Source organism: Lepisosteus platostomus, chromosome 1, assembly GCF_059453375.1.
Source record: "Lepisosteus platostomus isolate fLepPlt1 chromosome 1, fLepPlt1.hap1, whole genome shotgun sequence".
Taxonomy (NCBI): Eukaryota; Metazoa; Chordata; class Actinopteri; order Semionotiformes; family Lepisosteidae; genus Lepisosteus; species Lepisosteus platostomus.
In genome coordinates, this window is record NC_142611.1 from 56770625 (window position 1) to 56790294 (window position 19670).

At 40.0% G+C, this 19670-nt stretch overlaps 1 protein-coding gene across 1 annotated transcript; it reads left to right on the forward strand.

Moving 5' to 3' along the window:
• The first annotated feature begins 1372 nt into the window (after positions 1 to 1372).
• LOC148678270 (uncharacterized) lies at positions 1373 to 18314 on the forward strand. The gene is made up of 7 exons (XM_088633135.1): positions 1373 to 1949; positions 2432 to 2511; positions 10402 to 10478; positions 11844 to 11919; positions 16429 to 16523; positions 16725 to 16797; positions 17549 to 18314. Exons 1-7 carry the CDS (start codon positions 1669 to 1671, stop codon positions 17749 to 17751), a joined length of 885 nt encoding a protein of 294 aa, XP_088489261.1. The 5' UTR covers positions 1373 to 1668; the 3' UTR covers positions 17752 to 18314.
• The last annotated feature ends 1356 nt before the right edge of the window (positions 18315 to 19670 follow it).

Here is a 19670-nt window from a genome sequence, read left to right on the forward strand (position 1 = left end):
AACACCTTGGCAACAATCGCTGCGCTGCTCCTCGAGATACTCTGAACCATCTGATCTCTAGCCTGTACAAGTCTGTCATGTAGGATCTGTTTGTTTGCTTGAAGTGCTGCTGATGTGGGCGTAGATCTCAGTCGTGTCCGTGCACTTACAGTACAGGAATATGAATCCACAGTCTTGGGCTGCAATCTTGTTCTCAGAATGCAAACATAAAACGGCTAGCTATTATTTGATAAGACCTAAAATGAGTAAAACACCAGTGTATGTTTTACTTTGAACATTTACTTTGTGTTTTGTAAAATGTACAAGGTCTTTTGACTATTATGTCTGTTTTCACAAGCATTTCTTCAGCAGACCTGCCTTTTTGCCATTTTCCATACATGATCTCTGTAAACTAGGTTTTCTTATAAGAAAGAGAGACCATGCTGAAAATTTATATGCTGAACACCATAATGCACATGTGGATTGAACATTGGAAACAATCTGATAGTAAATATGTGTTGTAGTTAGCTAGTTTGTATTGACCTATTTGAAGGTGTTTCCTGACAACGAAAATTGTAATGAACGTTTATAACCATTTTTTCATTTACGAAGAAATAAAGTCCTAATCTTGGCAATTAGTTTTCTTCATGTTTACCTGAAAACGTATTGTCTTAGATATTTCCCAATTGTATGTGTTTAAGAAGTCTTCACACCGAACCTTGTTGTATTTCAGGAAGTATACCACAGGACATTTTGGGCAACCTCATTTTAAAACATACATCTGGCTATTTAATGGTTAAACCGCAGATAAATTGCTTTTCATACACATCCAAGGCAATCTCTAGGACAGGGGTGTGAGGCTCAATTCCAGGAGCACATGGTGTATTTTGAGCCTGTCATTTAGAGATTTATAGTATGTTTCCTAAGCTATATTTTCAGTTCATAACTCCAAAAAATTACTTATTTAAAATTGCAGTTTTAATACATTCTGAAATTAGGTTAGAAATATTACAATTATGCAGTTAAATAGTTAGATCCACTGTGTAACCGAAATCCTAGAAACCAAGTAGAACCTGCAGGAAGTGAGTTTGATGCAACATCTCTAGATCATTTGAGTATTTTTAAGGCACAATAAAATCTAAACTAATCTAAATGGTTTTATGAAACGCCCCTTTCTTTAAAATTTAAGAAGCGGTTTAAGGAAAAAGTTGAAAAACTGAATACTCGTGTTACATTGCACGTCTTTTTATACTGAGAATGTGATTACATTTCTGATTTTAAGAAAAATGGTCCTAAAGGAATCTGATTGATGCAAGCCTCACCTGTCTCCTCTTTCAGAAGGTAAGTCGGCTGATTAAAGTGATCCAGGGGGAGGGCGCGACTTTCTTTTGTTCCTTCGCAGAGAACAAACGTACAATGGTTCAAGGCTTTAAGCCAGGGTACCCCTTATAGCCTTAATCATTGCTTGTCTTCGGCTGTCTGTTGCTTAGCAAACAGAATCAACACAGGAGCTCTTTAAAACCTGTTTAAGCACCAACCACATCGAAGAGTAGGCTGCCGACTTGGCGTTTATTTCTTTGTGGAACAAATGCAGTGAAACTTCAACTCCCTCAGCACGGCCACGTAAATTAAAATACTGACGAATTAAACTGACATCATTGATCAGGCGCTGCCTTGCTTAAAGAAGAAATGACATCTTCAGCACCCCGGTCTAGCTACGGAAAAGAGGTATTCAAAAAACGGTGGTTTGACACCGAAGACTGGGAGCTTCTTCAGAGACCCTTGGACCCGTACGAGTTTGAGAGGATTCGGAGGGTTGCCAGATCGTCGTGGGAAGCTGACACCCGAAAACGGCTAGAGAGTTTTACTACCTATAGGGGACAGCATTGCACCAAAACACTGGACGAGCCAACGCAGTGCAGGGTCAGGCCGAGCTCTCCAACTCGCATGGAGAAGCCCCATCCGTCGGAGTAAGAACCGGACCGCCTTCCCGCTGAGGTTTTCTAAGTTCATATTTTCACACTTGCAACTGAAAATTATTTTTTTTATGGCGTTTTTGGTTGTACGCGATACAACTAGCAATGAAATCGCATCTTTCCACCAGCGCATTGGGTTCCTTGGAAAGCGGGAAGAAATAAATGTAGTATTATTTTCAGCAATTGTGAGAATTGTAGGTCAGACAAATTATGTTGTAGTGCTGCCCAAAACGCGTCACTCCCCAAAGATCGTATGAGCTTGGCATTTGAAAAATAAAAAGAAACTTAGGTGGTGGCAATGAAACAAAAACCCACTAACCTCATTTTATGCCTTTTAAACGATACCTGGCAGGATAGCATGCTGTACGTATTGTAAAAAATGTTTTGGAATTACGTTTTCTTCTTCTCTGCCACTTTCAGATTCCTCCACACATTTCAATGGTTAATATTAATGTTTTACTTTCCTTGTGTTCCAGAGTTTTTTTAGTGACCAAGCTACATACTGTTTCGGGATACTTTAATTCAGTGGACCACCATGCTGTTGGGAATGCCAGAGGTAAGAGCCCCCTTGCTTGAGAGAACTGACATATTGCCCTCCTTTTATGTTTGTGAACAAATATCATGAATCCCAGATTGCAGGATTCGTCTGCTTTGTAGCTGGCTATATCAACTAGAAATTATAAGAGTAGTAGGATCCTTCCCCCCCACAACAGGTTCTTATCTCTTAGAACCACCAGCGCTGCCACAGATCAGACAAGACAGGTAGTGTTTTTACAGCTACAGTCAAGAGTAGTTATGTCTCTTAAAAGAGCACACACAAAATAAGAATCCCCAGGGGACTCACTCACAGAAACACATGAACACTCATGGACCCTAGTTACTCTCTACTGCCACAGTAAAGAAACTCTGTCGTCATTCGGTGGTTTTAGGTATCTTCTTCAGTCTTGAGCCGACCCAATCAAAGTGATACCTCACAATCCACTCAGGTGTCTCCGAGATCGATATCGGGCATGAGGGGAGGGAGACGATGCCAGAGCCTTGCTCTCCTGCTGTCTGTACAGTCCCCTCTGGCGTCCAAACCTTCTCCAGTGTCCAGTGGCGCAGTCAGTCCCTCTACTCTGTGCCTGCTGCACTCTGACTGGGACTTGTCCTGCCCTTTTCTAGCCAGGAGTCACGACTCGTTATGGGGGAGAGGGAGGTGTCTCTGTGATGGAACAAGTAATAGGTTTATTCCATGCTGAAAAAATGAAGAAAGAAAACACAACATTTCTGCCGTGGAGCCTTCTTCAGGTGTGAGAGAGACAAGGCAGTAGGCAAAGGTAATGCAGTGGGAGAACAAAGGCTGGGAGAGATGAGGGGTTAGAGGCGGGAGCAGGGGACAGAAAGAGAGGCCAATCAAGAGGTGTGAAGTCAGGATAGGTGTAGAGAGGTGTGAAATGAAACTTCCAATGAATGGAGAAAATTTAGAAGAAATGTGATGCCCTGAGTGTGGGCAGAGCTCACACATGGCTTGGGGCTCGTTAATGAACTGGCTGTTTGCAGATGGCCAGATGTGACGATGCTCTGTCTGTTCTTGCCCTGTTCCAGAACCCCCCTCTCGGTCTGAGGCCCAGTTAGACCTCTCTTGCAATCCCACGTCACCTCTGAGCTGTGTCTGCACAAGGAGGACCTTTGATCAATGGGACGCTCCGAGGACAAGGAAGACAAAGTCTTACGGAGACACTGGCTCCACAGCCGAAACATGTCTCTTTTCTTTTCAGCATGGAATAAACCTTTACTTGTTCCTTTACTGGCCATTCAAAGCAACCTTGAAGGCAGTATAGCCCCCAATGCCTGTTGGCCTACACCTATTTTGTCACTCTTTTCAGCATAGTACAATTTGGCCATTCTGTTGACTTGCACAGTCCTTAAAGATTCAAACCTTTGATATAATACTGCATATATATATTTAAAATACTCATATGGGGGCGGTGCAGTGGCTCTGTGGCTGGAAGGTTGCCGGTTCATACCTGTGGGTGGCAGAGGAATCCTACTCCTTGAGCCCCTGAGCAAGGCCCTTAACCCCAACTGTTCCAGGGGCACCATATAAATGGCTGACCCTGCACTCTGACCCCAAGCTTCTCTCCATGTCTATGTGTTTCATGGAGAGATTGGGGTATGCGAAAAGACAAATTCCTAAAGCAAGAAATTGTATATGGCCAATAAAGTGATCTCTCTCTCTCTCTCTCTCTCTCTCTCTTATACATTTTCTTTGCTTTTTGTATTTTTCTTAGTTCCCTTTTTTCCTAAACACCCAGTGCAGAATGTCATTTTTCCTGGGTGTCTGACTGCATTAACCTTCCCTCACACACAGCATGTTGACTGGAAACATACTGATATGTCACGTATTGATTTCAATATCAGTAATAGATGGAAATTCTGAGCTGTTGTTATTCATACCCTAAGGCAGGACGGTGAGCCAAGTTTTATAGTAAGAAAAAGTGATGCCATGTTTTCAGTATTCATTGTTTTTTATTTTACCTATGAAGTAAGTCTCTGCATTAAAAAAACATAAGCCACCCTCTTAATGATTAATTGTTCGGAAATGGAACTGACATTGGAAGTGCCTTTCAGCTTAAAGGTTTGTATTAACAACCAATTAGTTGAAATCTCCCCCAAAAAACTATTTCAACAGAAACTGTGCACACATTTTCAGGTTTTTAGGCCATCAATGCTGAGGTGGCATAGAGAGCATAACTGTACCTCAGAGCAGAAATGGAAAGCTAGAAATGTTCCAGCTTTGCCAATCTAGAAATTGTATAACAAGTTTAACAGCCAGAATTCATGTGAAGCTTGTTAAAGTTGTTAGTTGGGAGGGCAGTTGTAACTACGTTTACATGTCACTGCTCTCTGATTTGTTCCCTTCCTTTGTCCACTAATAGAATAGCATTCATGCTCACTTACTGACACATGTATTTACTGTAGGCATGAATTGAACTCCATTCTTCTGCACAGGTTTGGCAGTGAAGTTTGTGAGACATCCTTGGTGTAAAATTGAAAAGCTGAATGAAAGGCACATAAAAGTGGGCATTTGTGCAAAACAGGCTCATGAGGAAGGTCACATGTTCACCTGCCAGTGAGGGGGCTCCTAGCCTCTGTGGACTGTACACTTTACAGCTTCCTGCAACTTGTACCAGGCCCAAAACGTAGCAGGCTCTACAGAGCAGGCCCAAGAAGATGGTGCTCTTCATTGAATCACAGATGGACTGATTTGACCTTCTGGACAGATCCAACCAGAGCTAAAAAAAATTGCCCTTATTCTGTCATACTGCAGGTGTCAGCATTTTAAAAGAATGCTAAAGAAGGAGTAGAGCACAAATGTAGATTCTACAGATTGATCACAGCATATCACGGGAAATCAATAGCACTGTATGGTTGTTTCAAATCTGCGTAAAAATGTTGCCCTAATTTATGGGCTGGTGTTTTTCTATGCAAGAAGCTATTTATCATATCACGTGCAGCTGAATTACATTCCTCATTGAAAATAACTGAGGTTCATTTGAATTAATGACAACCTTCCAGTTGGTTCAATCAGTATTTTCTTATATAGAGTGTCTTTTTCCTATTCATCACCATCTAAGAGTTTCTTACAGTGAATACTGCAAAACTGAATAAGAATGCAATTTTTCCAGAGGTGGTTCTCATCAAGTGTAATCTAATTCTGCTTGCAGCTTCTTTTCAGATTGTTTAAACTTTAAATTAAATGCTTATCTACACTGTCAGTGATCATAATATCGCATAATCCACTTTCCTAATATGATGGAAGTTGCTTTGTGAACTAAAACAGGGCATATGGTTTGTCAAGTGTGTGGACAGGTACAGCAGTGGCGAATGTGGTTGTGTCCTGTGCGTATGGAGAAACAGAAAGAGACAGGTGACTTGGCAGGGTCAGGACTGAAGGAACGCTTGCAGGGCTGCTGTCTCTAAGAAAGCACAGAAAGATGGAACTGGAAAAGATGTTCAAAGACTCTGTAGCAGAGAAGCAGTAGTTGTGAGGGGAGCTTGCATGGTGGGGGTGTCTGGAGGACTATATTAAAGGTAAATAAGGATATTAGAGGTGCACTTAACCTATGTGCACCCATTTACCCTGACCTGTCTAATAATAACCTCATTTACTTTAACAAGTTCCCACATCTGGGGAATTTGCAAGAGTAGCGAAAAATGTACAAGCACACTTTCAAAAGTAAAAGGGAGATGTCTGAAAGAGAGGGTTGACTTGAGTGATTGTTGGGCACTAGAGAAATAAGCAAAAACAATATAATATTTGTACAGATTTGCATACTAGAATGGCAATTTTGCCACAGTTTTGGTATTCATACTGCATGATTCTTTTTTAGTGTATGAATGCTAGGTTGGGTACTGAGAAGTGTTTTGTGTGCTTTAGGTGGGGTGAATAATGCAATAGCCAATGATCCTATTCACAAACATTATACAAGCATGGCCAATAGAAAAGTGAAAATTCTGTGCACATAGGCTGAGCTTAATTGGGACTGTTCTGTCTTGGGAAACCAGGCATTTCCTCTGTCAATAAAGATGAAGGCTGGTAATGTAATTTCCTCCTAATGCAGTTTGGCCATATTTCTCAAACAGGAGGAAAGAAGCACTTAAATCAGATTGAAACCATGATTGACCTTGTAATCTCATATCTAAAAGGAATCACATCAGCAATATGATAGAGTGTAATGGTAAAAACCAAAACAGTAACACTAGCAAAAACATCACGTTTAAGGTTCTCAAAGTAGTCAGCCAGTGAAACTGCCTGATTAATGATGCTTCAACTCTAGAATATTAAGGAGAAATCCATTTGAATCCGCTACCTAAATGGGACTGGGAGCATCCAGGGATACCTTGTTGAGCTCTGCTGCTCTTGAGCTGGTTGAAATGGGAGGAATGGTCCTCAGTTTCAGATGCATTGGTGACCCCTGTTGCTGACTGGTCAGGCTGGTTCCCAGTGTTATAGTAAATATTGGCAGGATACTAACTGTCTATTTCAAATGTACTGTTATTGAAAGACTAAACCTTAGATCTAATTATTGCAAATGACTCCTTTGTCTCCCACTGCTCCCCCCTTGATCTAGGCCTCTCTGACCACTTAGCCATTCTCTTCAATCTGGAATTACCTGTTTCTAACACTTCCCCCTCACGCTCTGTAAATTTCCGCAACTGGCGATCAATTGATCACCCAAGGTTTGCAAATTCTGTTCTGTCCTCCTTATCCTGTTTCTCTTCCTCTGACCCTCTAGAGGACAAAATACAGTTACTTGACAATGCTCTTTTATCTACCCTCGACACCTTTGCTCCTTTAAAAACTCGAACCATCTCCTTCTCTCGCCCTGCCCCCTGGTACAATGACCATCTGCGTTTCATGAAGGCAGCCTCTCGCAAACTTGAGCGTAGGTGGCGTCTTTCCGGCCTAAATGTACATTATCAGGCCTGGAGAGATTACTTATCTGATTATAAGGTTACTATAGAGTCTGCTAGATCCACCTACTTCTCTCACATCATTGAAAATCACCAAAACAATCCCAGACATCTTTTCTCCACCATCAACAGACTGCTCAAGCCAAACTGCCCCACCACATTACCTGCCTCATCACAACTTTGCAACACATTCTTAGATTTCTTTAGTTCTAAGATTGACAACATCCGGCATCACATTCTCTCCACTACGGATATAATTTCCACACCTCCTCCCTCCTCATCCAACTTCTCTGGTTCCCGTCTCTCCAGCTTCTCTCTTCTTGACTCAGCATCCCTAAACAAACTAGTTACGCGCATGAAACCCACCACATCTATTTTAGATCCCATTCCCACCACTTTATTCCAGTCCTGTTTCTCTTCTCTCTGTCCCATTGTCCTCAATATAATACATGAATCCTTGAGCACCGGCATTGTACCAACGGTCCTCAAAACTGCTGCTATTACCCCAGTGCCAAAGAAGCCTAACATGGCTCTCGACAATCTTAACAACTTTCGCCCCATCTCCAACTTACCCTTTCTCTCTAAAATTCTAGAACGTGCTGTCACACTTCAGTTACATAACCACCTCATGACAAACAACCTTTTCGAACCCCTCCAATCTGGCTTCCGTCAACTTCACAGCACAGAAACCGCCCTAGTCAAAGTCACCAACGATCTCCTAATAGCTTCTGATTCTGGTTCTCTTTCCATACTCATCCTTCTTGATCTCAGTGCTGCCTTTGACACTGTTGACCATAACATCTTGCTTTCTCGTCTCGAGACTGTGTTTGGAGTCTCTGACACTGCCCTCAAATGGTTTAAGTCTTACCTCACTGATCGCTGTCACTTTGTCTCTCTCAATGGGTACAGGTCTGAAACTGGTCTTGTCAAGTCTGGTGTCCCTCAGGGCTCAATACTGGGCCCCTTGCTCTTCAGCATTTACATGTTCTCACTTGGTCAGCTTTTAAGATCACATGGCCTCAGCTTTCATTTTTACGCTGACGATACTCAAATATACATCCATACCAAACCCGACACTGATGTGGCTGTCTCTATTCTATCTAATTGCATCTCTGACATAAAAATTTGGATGACTCAAAACTTCCTTCATCTTAACTGTGACAAGACTGAAGTCATGCTTATTGGTACCCCCCATCAACTTCGCAAAGCCAGTCCTGTAACCCTGTCTGTAGATGGCTCTGTACTTGAGCTCCAATCAAAATTGAAAAACCTTGGGGTTATATTCGATTCTGGCTTAACATTCGACCCACATGTACAGCATACTGTCAAAACATCTTTTTTTCACCTTAGAAATATCGCAAGACTACGCCCTATGCTATCATTAACTGTGGCTGAAAAGCTGATCAACATATTTGTATTCTCTCGAATTGACTACTGCAATGCTCTGCTCCCTGGGGTATCTAAATCTACTCTGAACAAGCTGCAGTATGTCCAAAATTCAGCAGCCAGAATCCTGACCAGATCTAGTGCAAGTGTTCACATTACTCCTATCCTGGAGTCCTTGCACTGGCTTCCGGTCAAATTCCGCGTAGACTTTAAAATCCTCATGCTCACCTACAAGGCTTTACATGGCTTGGCACCTCAATACCTGTCTGAACTTTTATCGCCCTACTCCCCACCTCGCAACCTCCGCTCTTCAAATTCTGCCCTCCTTACTGTCCCCCAAGCCCGTCTACATTGTATGGGCGACAGGGCCTTCTCCTGCTATGCCCCCAAGCTCTGGAACTCCTTGCCCAAGGATATTAGAGAGTCACCTTCTCTAAACTCCTTCAAATCCAGACTCAAAACCCTCCTTTTCAGAAAAGCCTTTACTTAACTGGTTCCATTCTTCACCCCTCTGCTCTTCTTAATACCATCTTCCACGGTCTCCTCTATTGTTATTGTTGTATTGCTGTAATTATAATTGTGTCCTGTCTTGTGAAATTTTTCTTATTTATTGTTGTAGTCTTCTTATTTATTGTTATTGTCATCCTGTAAAGCGCTTTGAGAAGCCACCTTTAAAGGCGCTATATAAAATAAAGTTTATTATTATTATTATTATAAACATAAAATTAAGCATTGTACACCTTTGTACAGTAGCTGGTTATATTAAACAAGGTTAACATAATTCACTTTTTAGCTCTAAGGCAAGCATGCAATTCAGCTTTTGCAACACTGATCATAGGTCATTAAATTGTCTTTGGAGCAAAGAGTAACATATATTAACAGTCCCATCGAGGACAGCTTAAGAGTTTTATCTACGTTTTGTGGGTTAGTCTGTGTGGATTTTGCACTTTTCAGCAGAGTGCTCCCAGTTTCTTCCAGAGACATGCAGGCCAGCTTGATTAGCTATTCTGAATTGGGCCTTTCTCCGTGACACTGCAGTGGAAACAGAAGAGTGCTCCCAGGAGTGCTATAGCTTGCTGTGACCCTCGCCGTGATGAGAGGCGACTGACAATGGATGGGCCTTCTCATTGGAGCGTGGATGACATTTGCAGTTATGTAGCTTCTACAAATGCTTCATCATTTTAATACTCACTTTCTAGGAAGCTTAGGATCTACTGTATATACAATTAGTTATTTTCAAAGCCATGTTCCCTTTGGGAGTAGGTTCAAGAACATTGTTGTCTTGTATCAGGCAGTCAAAAATCCATTAATATAGGATAAATGAACTGTACAGTCTCTTGGTATCCTCAATAAGCACTCTGTATGCTGAAATTACAGAGCATAACCTCCATCTACATCTATGTTATAAACAAAGGTCATAGAAATGGCATCACTGCAGGTACTCTGTACTCATATTCTGTTTTTGGACACAGCAGATGTGTCTTTAATGCAAACTGTGAGCACTTATCAAAACAAAGGTAATATGGTAGGCAACAGTGCTCTCTCATTCATTTACCTCTTGGCTTTTATAAGTACAGTAAATTATTTCTCTACTTAACAGGAGGAAGTTATAGTTATACCGAACCAAGTGCCAGCTTCAGAAGCCCTCTAAAAAAACAGCGAGACGGAAACGGAGAGGTACAGTACAAAGTTTTTAAACTCAAGATTTAAATACATTTTGATATTCCGACTTGCTTAGAATGCATGTATTATGGTACTATGTTCAAATTACGTTACGTTAGCAGCAGTATTAGAGCATCGTTAAACTCTGAATAAAGCAGGCTATTGAACATGCTACGTCATACATGCTCATTAGCTTCAATTGTGAAATCTGCTATTCAGACCTCTTCATTTAGCGTAAAAATACATTGTAGGAAAAGATACAGAAAGCAAAATGCTTAAAGAAAAGGAGCAGAGTACACAGGCAGGAGGCACAGGACCTGTACTGCAAGGTGTCTTTTATTAGCACTTTTGCTGCACATGTCAAAATGAATGCTGGGTGTCTTTTCTTATACAAATCTAATGATATTTTAAAGAAACAGGGCTTGTAGAATATTTCTAATTCCTCCTGGTATCTTCACAGATTTATTGAACATAATGCTTCCTTTCTGCCTGTCAAGTGTCAGGGCTGTTTTAATAAGATGGGTATGATTATGTGCTATTGTAATTATAATTTGTTTGATGATGATTGAATTCAGACCTATGAGGATCAAACAGCCCTTGTGATAGGTTGACATGGTTAGGTAGCTGTGGAAACCTTGTGTCTGAAGCAAACGAACGGCATCTTGTCTGACTAAGGGAAACATTGACATTGTGCTTTGTTGTTTACCTTGTCAGTTTGAATAGGGTAGTTTGATGATGCAGAAATGCCCCCCCTCACTCTCTGGAAAAACTCTACCTATTTTTGGTTCAGTGATAACAGATTAAGGAAATCATAATAGAATGTATCCTTTTATCAACACGGATCACTGAATTACTTAGAAAGGTAAATAAATCTGATGTTTTAAAACTTGAATCTGGAGGACATATTAAACTTGACTTTGTCATAAATTAATATATGTACATGATTTAATTTTCTTATTAATTATGTGTTAATGAGCTCATAATTGATTTTAATCTAATTATAAATATATACAGTACCTATGTAATTCTGCACCACAGCATATTTTTATTGAACCATTTATTCTGAGATCAATACAGAGGCAGATACACCATACAGTATATTATTATTATTATTATTATTTAATTATGGTGCTGTATTTTCAGTGTTAAGTGTTTTCTTTGTTTGATAATCATTTATTACTGGAGAATATTCATCTGTATGAAAACTTAGGATACTTTATTACAACCCCATTTCTTTTCTGGTTTAACATGTTCAGTGCATTGTCCACTAACATTTTTTAAACATTGCAATGTACAGAAGAGTTAGTGGCCATATACTGTATACAGCAGCAAGCCTCACTGTAGAGTGCTCTGGGTTTTATCTGACTCTCGGTATTGCAGGTACTTGAGATGGTGTTCTGCAGCGCACAGCTGGCTCAGGCAGCTAGGGCCTGGATGAATCTTGCTCCAGAAGCTGGTGGGTAACAATCTGATTGATCATTTACATTTGACACCCCCTTTAATGCCCAGAGACCTGAAAATGTTAGACTTTGAAGTGTCCAGACATTTTTTTGCATTCTTTTTTTGTTTTAATTTGTCCTGTTCTGTCATCTCATATCTTAGAGGAAATTGCAACAGAGTCTTGAAGTTATCAGCACCTGCCAAGACTTTCTTTGCACTATTTTGTGTTGCAGTGTTTATATTACTTTATTTGAGATTAAATTGGAATTCTCAGATTACAGTAAATGGTCACATTTATAGTGCCCTACAACTTGCTACCTCTACTATTAGTGAGAACCTAAAATGCATATATCAAAGAAACAGTGTCAAAGCACACTTGGTTTGGATGTTATCCATGGGACATCTATTCCATGTAAATGTTTCTGTCTCAACATCACTTCAAGATAAATTTAGAAGGTGGCTCATAGCTACAAATTCGAGGAGGAATTCTGGTCTTCTTCCTTTTAGCTAATTGATTCCATATCTTCATGTACAAAGTCCTTGCATGTTGCTTATGAAATCAGCATGTTTGCACACCTTTAAGTTGGCCTCAAAGCAAAAATAAAGTCAAGCCTGTTTCTATTCTGAATCTGCATTCACTCAGGAAACGTCTCTCGCGCTCCTGTGTGACATACAATTGTGAAGTCTAAGGGGTATATACAGTTTGAGGTTTCCTTGAAGATGCTGAGTTCAGAAAGAGGCTGTGACGAACAGGAAGTCTTGCTGTCTTTATTCTGCAGCTTGAGTTCCTGTACACACACACTGTTTAAGCAGCTTCCCTTGCTGAGGAGGTCAAGAGAGGTCACTGTGGGATTACACAGCTTTGGCAACAAGATCAGCTCCTCTTGTAAATCTGCAGACTGTTCCCCCAGGAGTTGAACCAGATGTAATAAAACCAAAACTGACTAAAGTACGAGCAAAAAAGCCAAAACTATTGATGTGCTGAAGCCAGTTTTCCTAAGATGTGGTCAAAGGCTAAGAAGGTTAAGGCCATCTAGACAGCTTTAACTGGAAAAGCTTGTACAATATTGTGGTGAAAAAAACTGCTTTTGTTTCTTAGAAAAAGGGATAAAATCACAACTTAGGAAGCCATTTTATTTTAGTCATTCTATAGATTTTAGTGGTCATTTTTAGAAGGTTTGGTACAAAGAGGTTTTGGTAATCCTTAAGTAATTTCATTTAACAAATTCATCCTTTATCCAAATCTTGATTGGGTTTGAAGCAGCTTCTTTTTTATAACCACTCGTATAAATCAGTTTTAGCATTTCTACAAAGAGTAAACACAATTAAAATAAATCCAGTACATGGAAAAATGCAATATTCAGAAAAACACACTTTAAACACACAGTTTAAAAATAACAGTCCTCTGCTGTCCAAACCCTAAAAGTAATGCGTTTGATATTTTTTCACCTCAAGTTAAATGATTTGGTATATATAGTACATACAGGCAATAAAAATGCAGTGGCTTCCTCTTATGGGAAATGATGCAATAAATCCTCAGGTCACCAATCTGAGTTACAGATAACAGTATGGGGACTGTTTCCGTGCTGTTTCCGAGCTGGTAACAGGTGTAACAAACACCAGTGTGCAAGTTTCATGGAACATTATTCGGCGTAATGATGTCATGATGCAGCCCTTTTAATTAGTGTATTTATAAGCTCTAATACTTTTCTGCAAGATGCAAGCCATGATTGACTAATGCAGAGAGGAATCATGGCTTAGGATGCTGAAATCTCGCAGTACTGTATATGGTTGCACAAGGCCTTAATGTCCATTTCTCATGTGTTAGGCCTTGCTGGGACAACTGGCAGGGTTGGGACATGACCCTTGTCCTGGTACTCCACTTCACTCCAGCAAGACAACACTGTTTCATTTGTGTTCAAAATATTCACAAGTGGCTTCAGTCTGCCACACTAAACGTCATCACTGGGACTCTCCACAGCTCAGGAACAGCTGAAACGTGCGTGGCAGACTATGGGAAATTAGATTATTGTGATGGAGGAGTGATGGTGTGGTGTGCAGTGAATGCTGAGTTCTAGTCAGAACTTTGGTCACAAGCTGTTGTCCAACATACGTCTCCACACATTTTCGGTCCTCTGTTAGTATAAACTGGCGGAGACAGACCTCATTTTCTTACGTGGTAAAACCCACACTGCCAGGATTTAAGCATTTCTTTGCATTTGCAACACACGCAACATAAGCATTTCTTTGAGCTTACAACGTTCAAAGTTCATGTTTGCCTGCTGTGAACCCAAGTGAAAACATCTGGGATATGTTTGACTGGAACATTCTGAAAAACAGACTCTTTGCAGAAGAAGCCATTCGCCCAGTTTGTATGTTCTCCCTGTGTTCACTTGGGTTTCCTCCAGGTGCTCCAGTTTTCTCCCACATTCCAAAGACATGCTGGTAAGTTAATTGGCCCTGGTGTGAGTGTATGTGCTGTGTCTGTGAAAAATGTGCTCTATGATAGACTGGCATCCCTTTTCCTGGTGTTTGTTGCTTGCTGGGATAGGCTCCGGCTTCCCCACCACCCTGTATTGGATAAAGTGGTTAGAAAATGGATGAATGGATCTCAGCAAGTGCCATACACCTACAATGCTTTCAGTAAAGTGAGTCCTACTAATACAAGTAGTTCCCACTTGTGCCATCTGCTTTGTGTTACACTGTTGAGTCTGAAGAAGTCCATGGGGTTGATTTTGTCAGTTCATGTCAGAAGTTTGTATCCTTGGATCGGGTGATCGCGAAAGTGTCTCTGTTCAGAACTAATCCACGACTGGACCAAGTGCTGTGCAGGAGAGTATGATAATTTCAGGTAAACTCCAGGAGAGTTGGCAGCCTTACACCTAATCCATACCAGGTGGACTGCGGTTTCCTCTGTCTTGCATTGATAACTTGGACCAAGCAATGTATTTGTCATATGAAACTTTGTGGAGTCAAAATATAGCAAAAATGTCTGGATAAAATAAACTTCGCAGTGGAACCCTAGATCTGGTGTTTATTATTAGTGTTGGGGCTTATATGGCATGGGAGCCTATAGATGATTTCCTATGATTTTTCATGTACCCTGTGCTAGATTCTTCTTCACTTCAGGTATTTAAAAGTCTTCCCGTATCAAGATTAAATATTTAAAAAGATAAAAATCCTTGCTTATTTCTCAGTGGTTCTACATACTGCACACTACACTAGTACACCTTGTCCCTAATTTTTGTTTTGTATCTGTTAACTTGCTAATTAAAAAGAATAGATTTGAGACAGTCTCTCCGTCTTTTGTCATGCATTGCCACGTTTCTTTTCATTGTAACAAATTGTACTACCGCTCCCTTTTCAGAAAAATGAGTAGAGATTTCAGCAATCTAATTTAAAGTCAATTACCAGTGCTTTCATTAGAAATACTGTAATTATGCTTAATCTACAGCCTGATAAAATATTACCACTTTGGTAGAACAATTTTGGATTAGGCAATGAATAACATATCACTTAATAAATGAAGATGGATTAGTGAAAAGTAAATAATTTTCAATAACCTAGTCACATGACTTGTTTAAAGACAAGTTTCTTTAAAAAAACAAAAGCTTTTATTTTGAAGCGTAACATTTATTTTGTTCAATGAATTAGGAATAACACTAACTGAATAATGTTGATATGCTCTTGTAGCTGTAGTTCCTTTAGCTAAAAAGAGAAAATCATTAAGCACGTCTTATAATTTTATGTAATTGTTGGCATTTTTTGTGGAGTACATATAAATTCAGTGGATCTTGTAATTTTCTGGTATTTTATTGAATTCAAATTAACATGTAGATGGGGTAAAACACAGCAGACGCAGTAGTTGGATTCTGATCCTTTTTTGGCCGTTGAAGTGATGAACAGTGTGATGGCATGATGAGCTGATTAGTGATCATCCTGCAGGCAGATTGAGGCTTGGTGGGAAACGAGGGTGATGAAAAGAGTAATAGCGAGAATTCTGGGAACATGTCAGGACATAAATAGCTCACTCTTAATTTAAAAGAACGTCTGTAGAATTATTAAGACTGAAAAAGCAGCTGTCCCACCAAGTCACAATGGCCATAGAAACAGAAAACAACCGAGCAGTTTAAAAGAGTCACCTTCTTTACAGTTTATATGCCTAAAAAGGCATAATGACAGCAACACCAACTGCACGGGATTCAAACAACAATCACAATGTTGGTTATCAATTAGCAGTGCACTGTTGAGTGTGGATTGGCAGAAGAACATCAAATATAAAAAACAGGCTGGAGAAGTGAGGAAAAAAAGAAATAAACAAAAGAGCAGAGGTGGGAGTTGAATAGGGAATAGAAGTGTTAGGAGGGCAATAAGGTTCTGTAAAAGTAAATGTTTGTTACCTTAATTCCAAAAGCACTTAATACTGCTTTTAAGTATACAGCTTTTTCTTCAATTTTCTATAGGAAGCCTCATTACAAATTAAGATTTTCCATTTTGAATGCTTTATGCTACATTTCTGTGGTAGAGAGCAAAGCTGTCCAGGACTTGGCTGTGAGCATGTTTCAGCAGCGTGGGAGCTCACTAAAAGAAGGCTCTCCTGCACACAGCTACATCAGCCAGGTAAGGGTGATGTCTGTGCCCTGAGTGACATTAATAAAAATCTCATTTGAAGTCTTGAGTCTTGCCAAAAACAAAACTTTAAATTCTAAAACAACTTAAATGTTCATCATTACTTGATTCTGTATTATGTACTGTATATGGTCTGACATAATGTCATTTTTTATCCTTAATTTCTGTTTCTGCTGTTGCTTTTGTGAGTAGGCCATGTCCAAACACATCAGACCAGAGTGCATTGTGCCAATGAACCAGTGGCTCAGGAGGGCAGGGAAAGAAGGTACATCGAAAAAGACTGGACAGGACCGAACTTTCCATTTCAAGTGACTGCATGTACTGTCCGTAAAAGCATAAATGTTTCCAGTTCAAGTTCCTCTGCTCAACTGATATCGAGAATTTTAATAATTTATTCAAACTTTTAAAAAAGGAATAAAAAGTAAATCAATCTGTATGCAGGTGAACAGGAAAGCTGTGGAACAACCACATTATCTCTATGTTTTCAAAGGATACATTTTGATGTAGTTGGGGGGATTTTTTCAGTTGTCACACAAAAAGTTGAAAACTATATAAAACAATTTCCATAAAAAGATCCTAGTTCCAATACTGAGGAATGGATGTCCTGTTGACTCATGTTTGGAGTGCTTACACCACATGTACCTCACTGCAGTCTCAAGTGCTTTTTCCTTTCTATCAAGCACTAGTTTTGTAGATTTTACTTACCATTTTGGGTTAAGATACTGTATTAAACATCATTATTACTGTGCCAATTAACCTAGCTAGCTAGCCTTGCAATTCTTGTGACATTGTGCAGCAACTGTGCACGTGGGTCATGGTGAACCATTCTGCATTTCCTGACTGCCTGGGGGGCATCTGAGGTGATTTTCCAACAGGTTGTGCCGTCTCACAAACTGAAGGCTGCTGGTAAGACAGGGCTATCAAAGTGAATGATATGTCTATTTTTTTCTTTCTCAGAAGGGTTATAGCTATTTTCTCCCTCTCTCCGTCTGTCCCCTCTTCTTGATTTATTGCAGAAACTGCGGCTGTGGCGAGCCTGTTAAAAACCCTGTCCACAGACCCTCAGAGAGCACAGCGGAGGGGCCCGGGCCAGCGCGAGGCACCGGGACACAGAGCCTCCGACTTCCAGATCCACCCAGAATGGGTGACTCAGCCCTGGCACAGTCAGTACCGGCACCCACAGGAAAGTGCGGGGAAACACGTCAATCAGCAACCATGAAGCATCCTTTTTTTAGCAGCTACATAAAGGCTGAGACAAGACAGCTGATTTAGTGTATGTGACAAGACTTCAGGACTAAGATGTATTTAGAAATGATTGCTCTCTGTGGACATTATGATTTGTAAAAGTAAAAGATGTGCCAGAAAAATCAGGCAGATTTCCATCTAAATCACTTCAGTCAAATCCCAGGGTCCTTGTCTATAAGTTTTGATCTTATTCCTTATCTGGATCTGTTTAATTCAGATGAAAAACACTTCGTTGGTGTGGACAGCACATCTGATGTAATGAAACCTACAATGTTTACAATGATTTAATCAAACCAAGCTCTTAACAAACCTGTTAATGTCTGTGAGCTATGTGGACACTAAAAGCTAGTTATGGCCTCTTGGAGGAAAATGGACCTCACACCCTTTCATACGTAATTCAAATGACTAGCTTGTGAAAAGTAGTGTTTAAACCGTGCTTGTGGTCTCACTGACTGGTGATGGACTGTTATTCAGAAGATTAGTCTAATTGAACCTCACTGTAATGAAAAGCTCATTAAAAATACTAATTAATAGGAAGCCCTGGGAAAGTGGTGGTATAAGATTATTCTGGATAACAAGAAAACAGATTATTGTATACATCATTTACTGTACTTGCAGCAGAATAACTTCAATTTCTGACAAAATAGCAAAATTTCAACAAGTTATTGGGTTTAGTCAAAGTTTACCCTAAAGCAAACATTGATACAATTTGGTACAGACAGTAATAAGACCGACACCAAGGCATTAATGAATTTAGTTATTAATAGTTCAGTCACCTGCTGTAAAAAGTGGCACATGGAGTATTCAAATCACTCCAAAGATGTTTAGGACACTGGGGTTCGTCATTGCTAGTATGCATTGAGGAGTAATACCTTAAAGGTGTTCATTGTGATTCCTTTGTTAATGCGATATGAGCTTTACATGATTGGCATGGCCCTTGCTAAAGGATCTTTGCCTTTTTCATTTCTGGCAGATTGTTGGAAATTCTGCATCACTAGGTAAGGGCAACTCCAAATCCAAGGCAGGATACACATGGAGATTCTACACAAGATTAACAGCAAGCCTTCTGCAGCTCCTGACCATGAAATAAACATTAGTCAGCTATTGCATGAACCTTTGCTCAACCAAACTGCTTAGTGAACTGTACACACTGATTCGCATAGAGGCCATTGGACACAGCTTTTACATTTGCACTAAGGGTGTAGTAAATATGTCTTTAAACAGATGTGCCTGTAAGTTTTCAAGTGTCTTACACTAGAAATGCCGATTATGCATAGTGACTCAGAATACGTACTGTATAATTAAATGAAATGGCTTTTGGGTGGGATATGTGTGAAACTTCCATATATACACCTGAGCATCTCTACCTTCTCAAAAGGCAGATCCAGGTAGGAGTGCATTATTTCTTATGCCCTTCCCACCAAACCCAATCAAAAGACGGACAGCAAATGGATATTGTGTTCTATGCATCTTTGAAAAAACCCCATTGGTAAAGGGGTGTTCCTATATTTCCTAACATACCTATTAAGAGACCACATTAACTTGCACAGCTGCAAATGAAGAAGACTGTCCAAGTAGTGCTGCTAGAAAAACTGTCCCAGTAGTGCTGTTAGAAAAGCAGTTTGGCACTGCACTTTAAGTGGCATGGAGGTATTGACCTCTTTAATCCTTTTATTATAATATAACAATGTGGCAGTATCCTGTTGAAGTTCCATCTTAAAAAACAATAAGTTGTTTATTCAACAATAAAACAATAAAAAAATCTTACAGCCAAACAGACTTCAGGTAGGAGTCTGGGAAAGATCTGAAACACTATTCACTGCAGGGGAGCCATAGTCCAAGGTGGTCTTAAGCTCTAGTTAACAGTGAAGAACATGTCTTTTAACACCTGCA

What these genes read in the sequence shown, in the direction of transcription:
- LOC148678270 (XM_088633135.1), top strand. Translation starts at nt 1,669, where the DNA reads ATGACATCTTCAGCACCCCGGTCTAGCTACGGAAAAGAGGTATTCAAA. An exon ending in AGCGAGACGGAAACGGAGAG is followed by an intron (nt 10,479 to 11,843) that starts GTACAGTACAAA and finishes TCGGTATTGCAG; the next exon opens with GTACTTGAGATGGTGTTCTG. An exon ending in GAATCTTGCTCCAGAAGCTG is followed by an intron (nt 11,920 to 16,428) that starts GTGGGTAACAAT and finishes TTTCTGTGGTAG; the next exon opens with AGAGCAAAGCTGTCCAGGAC.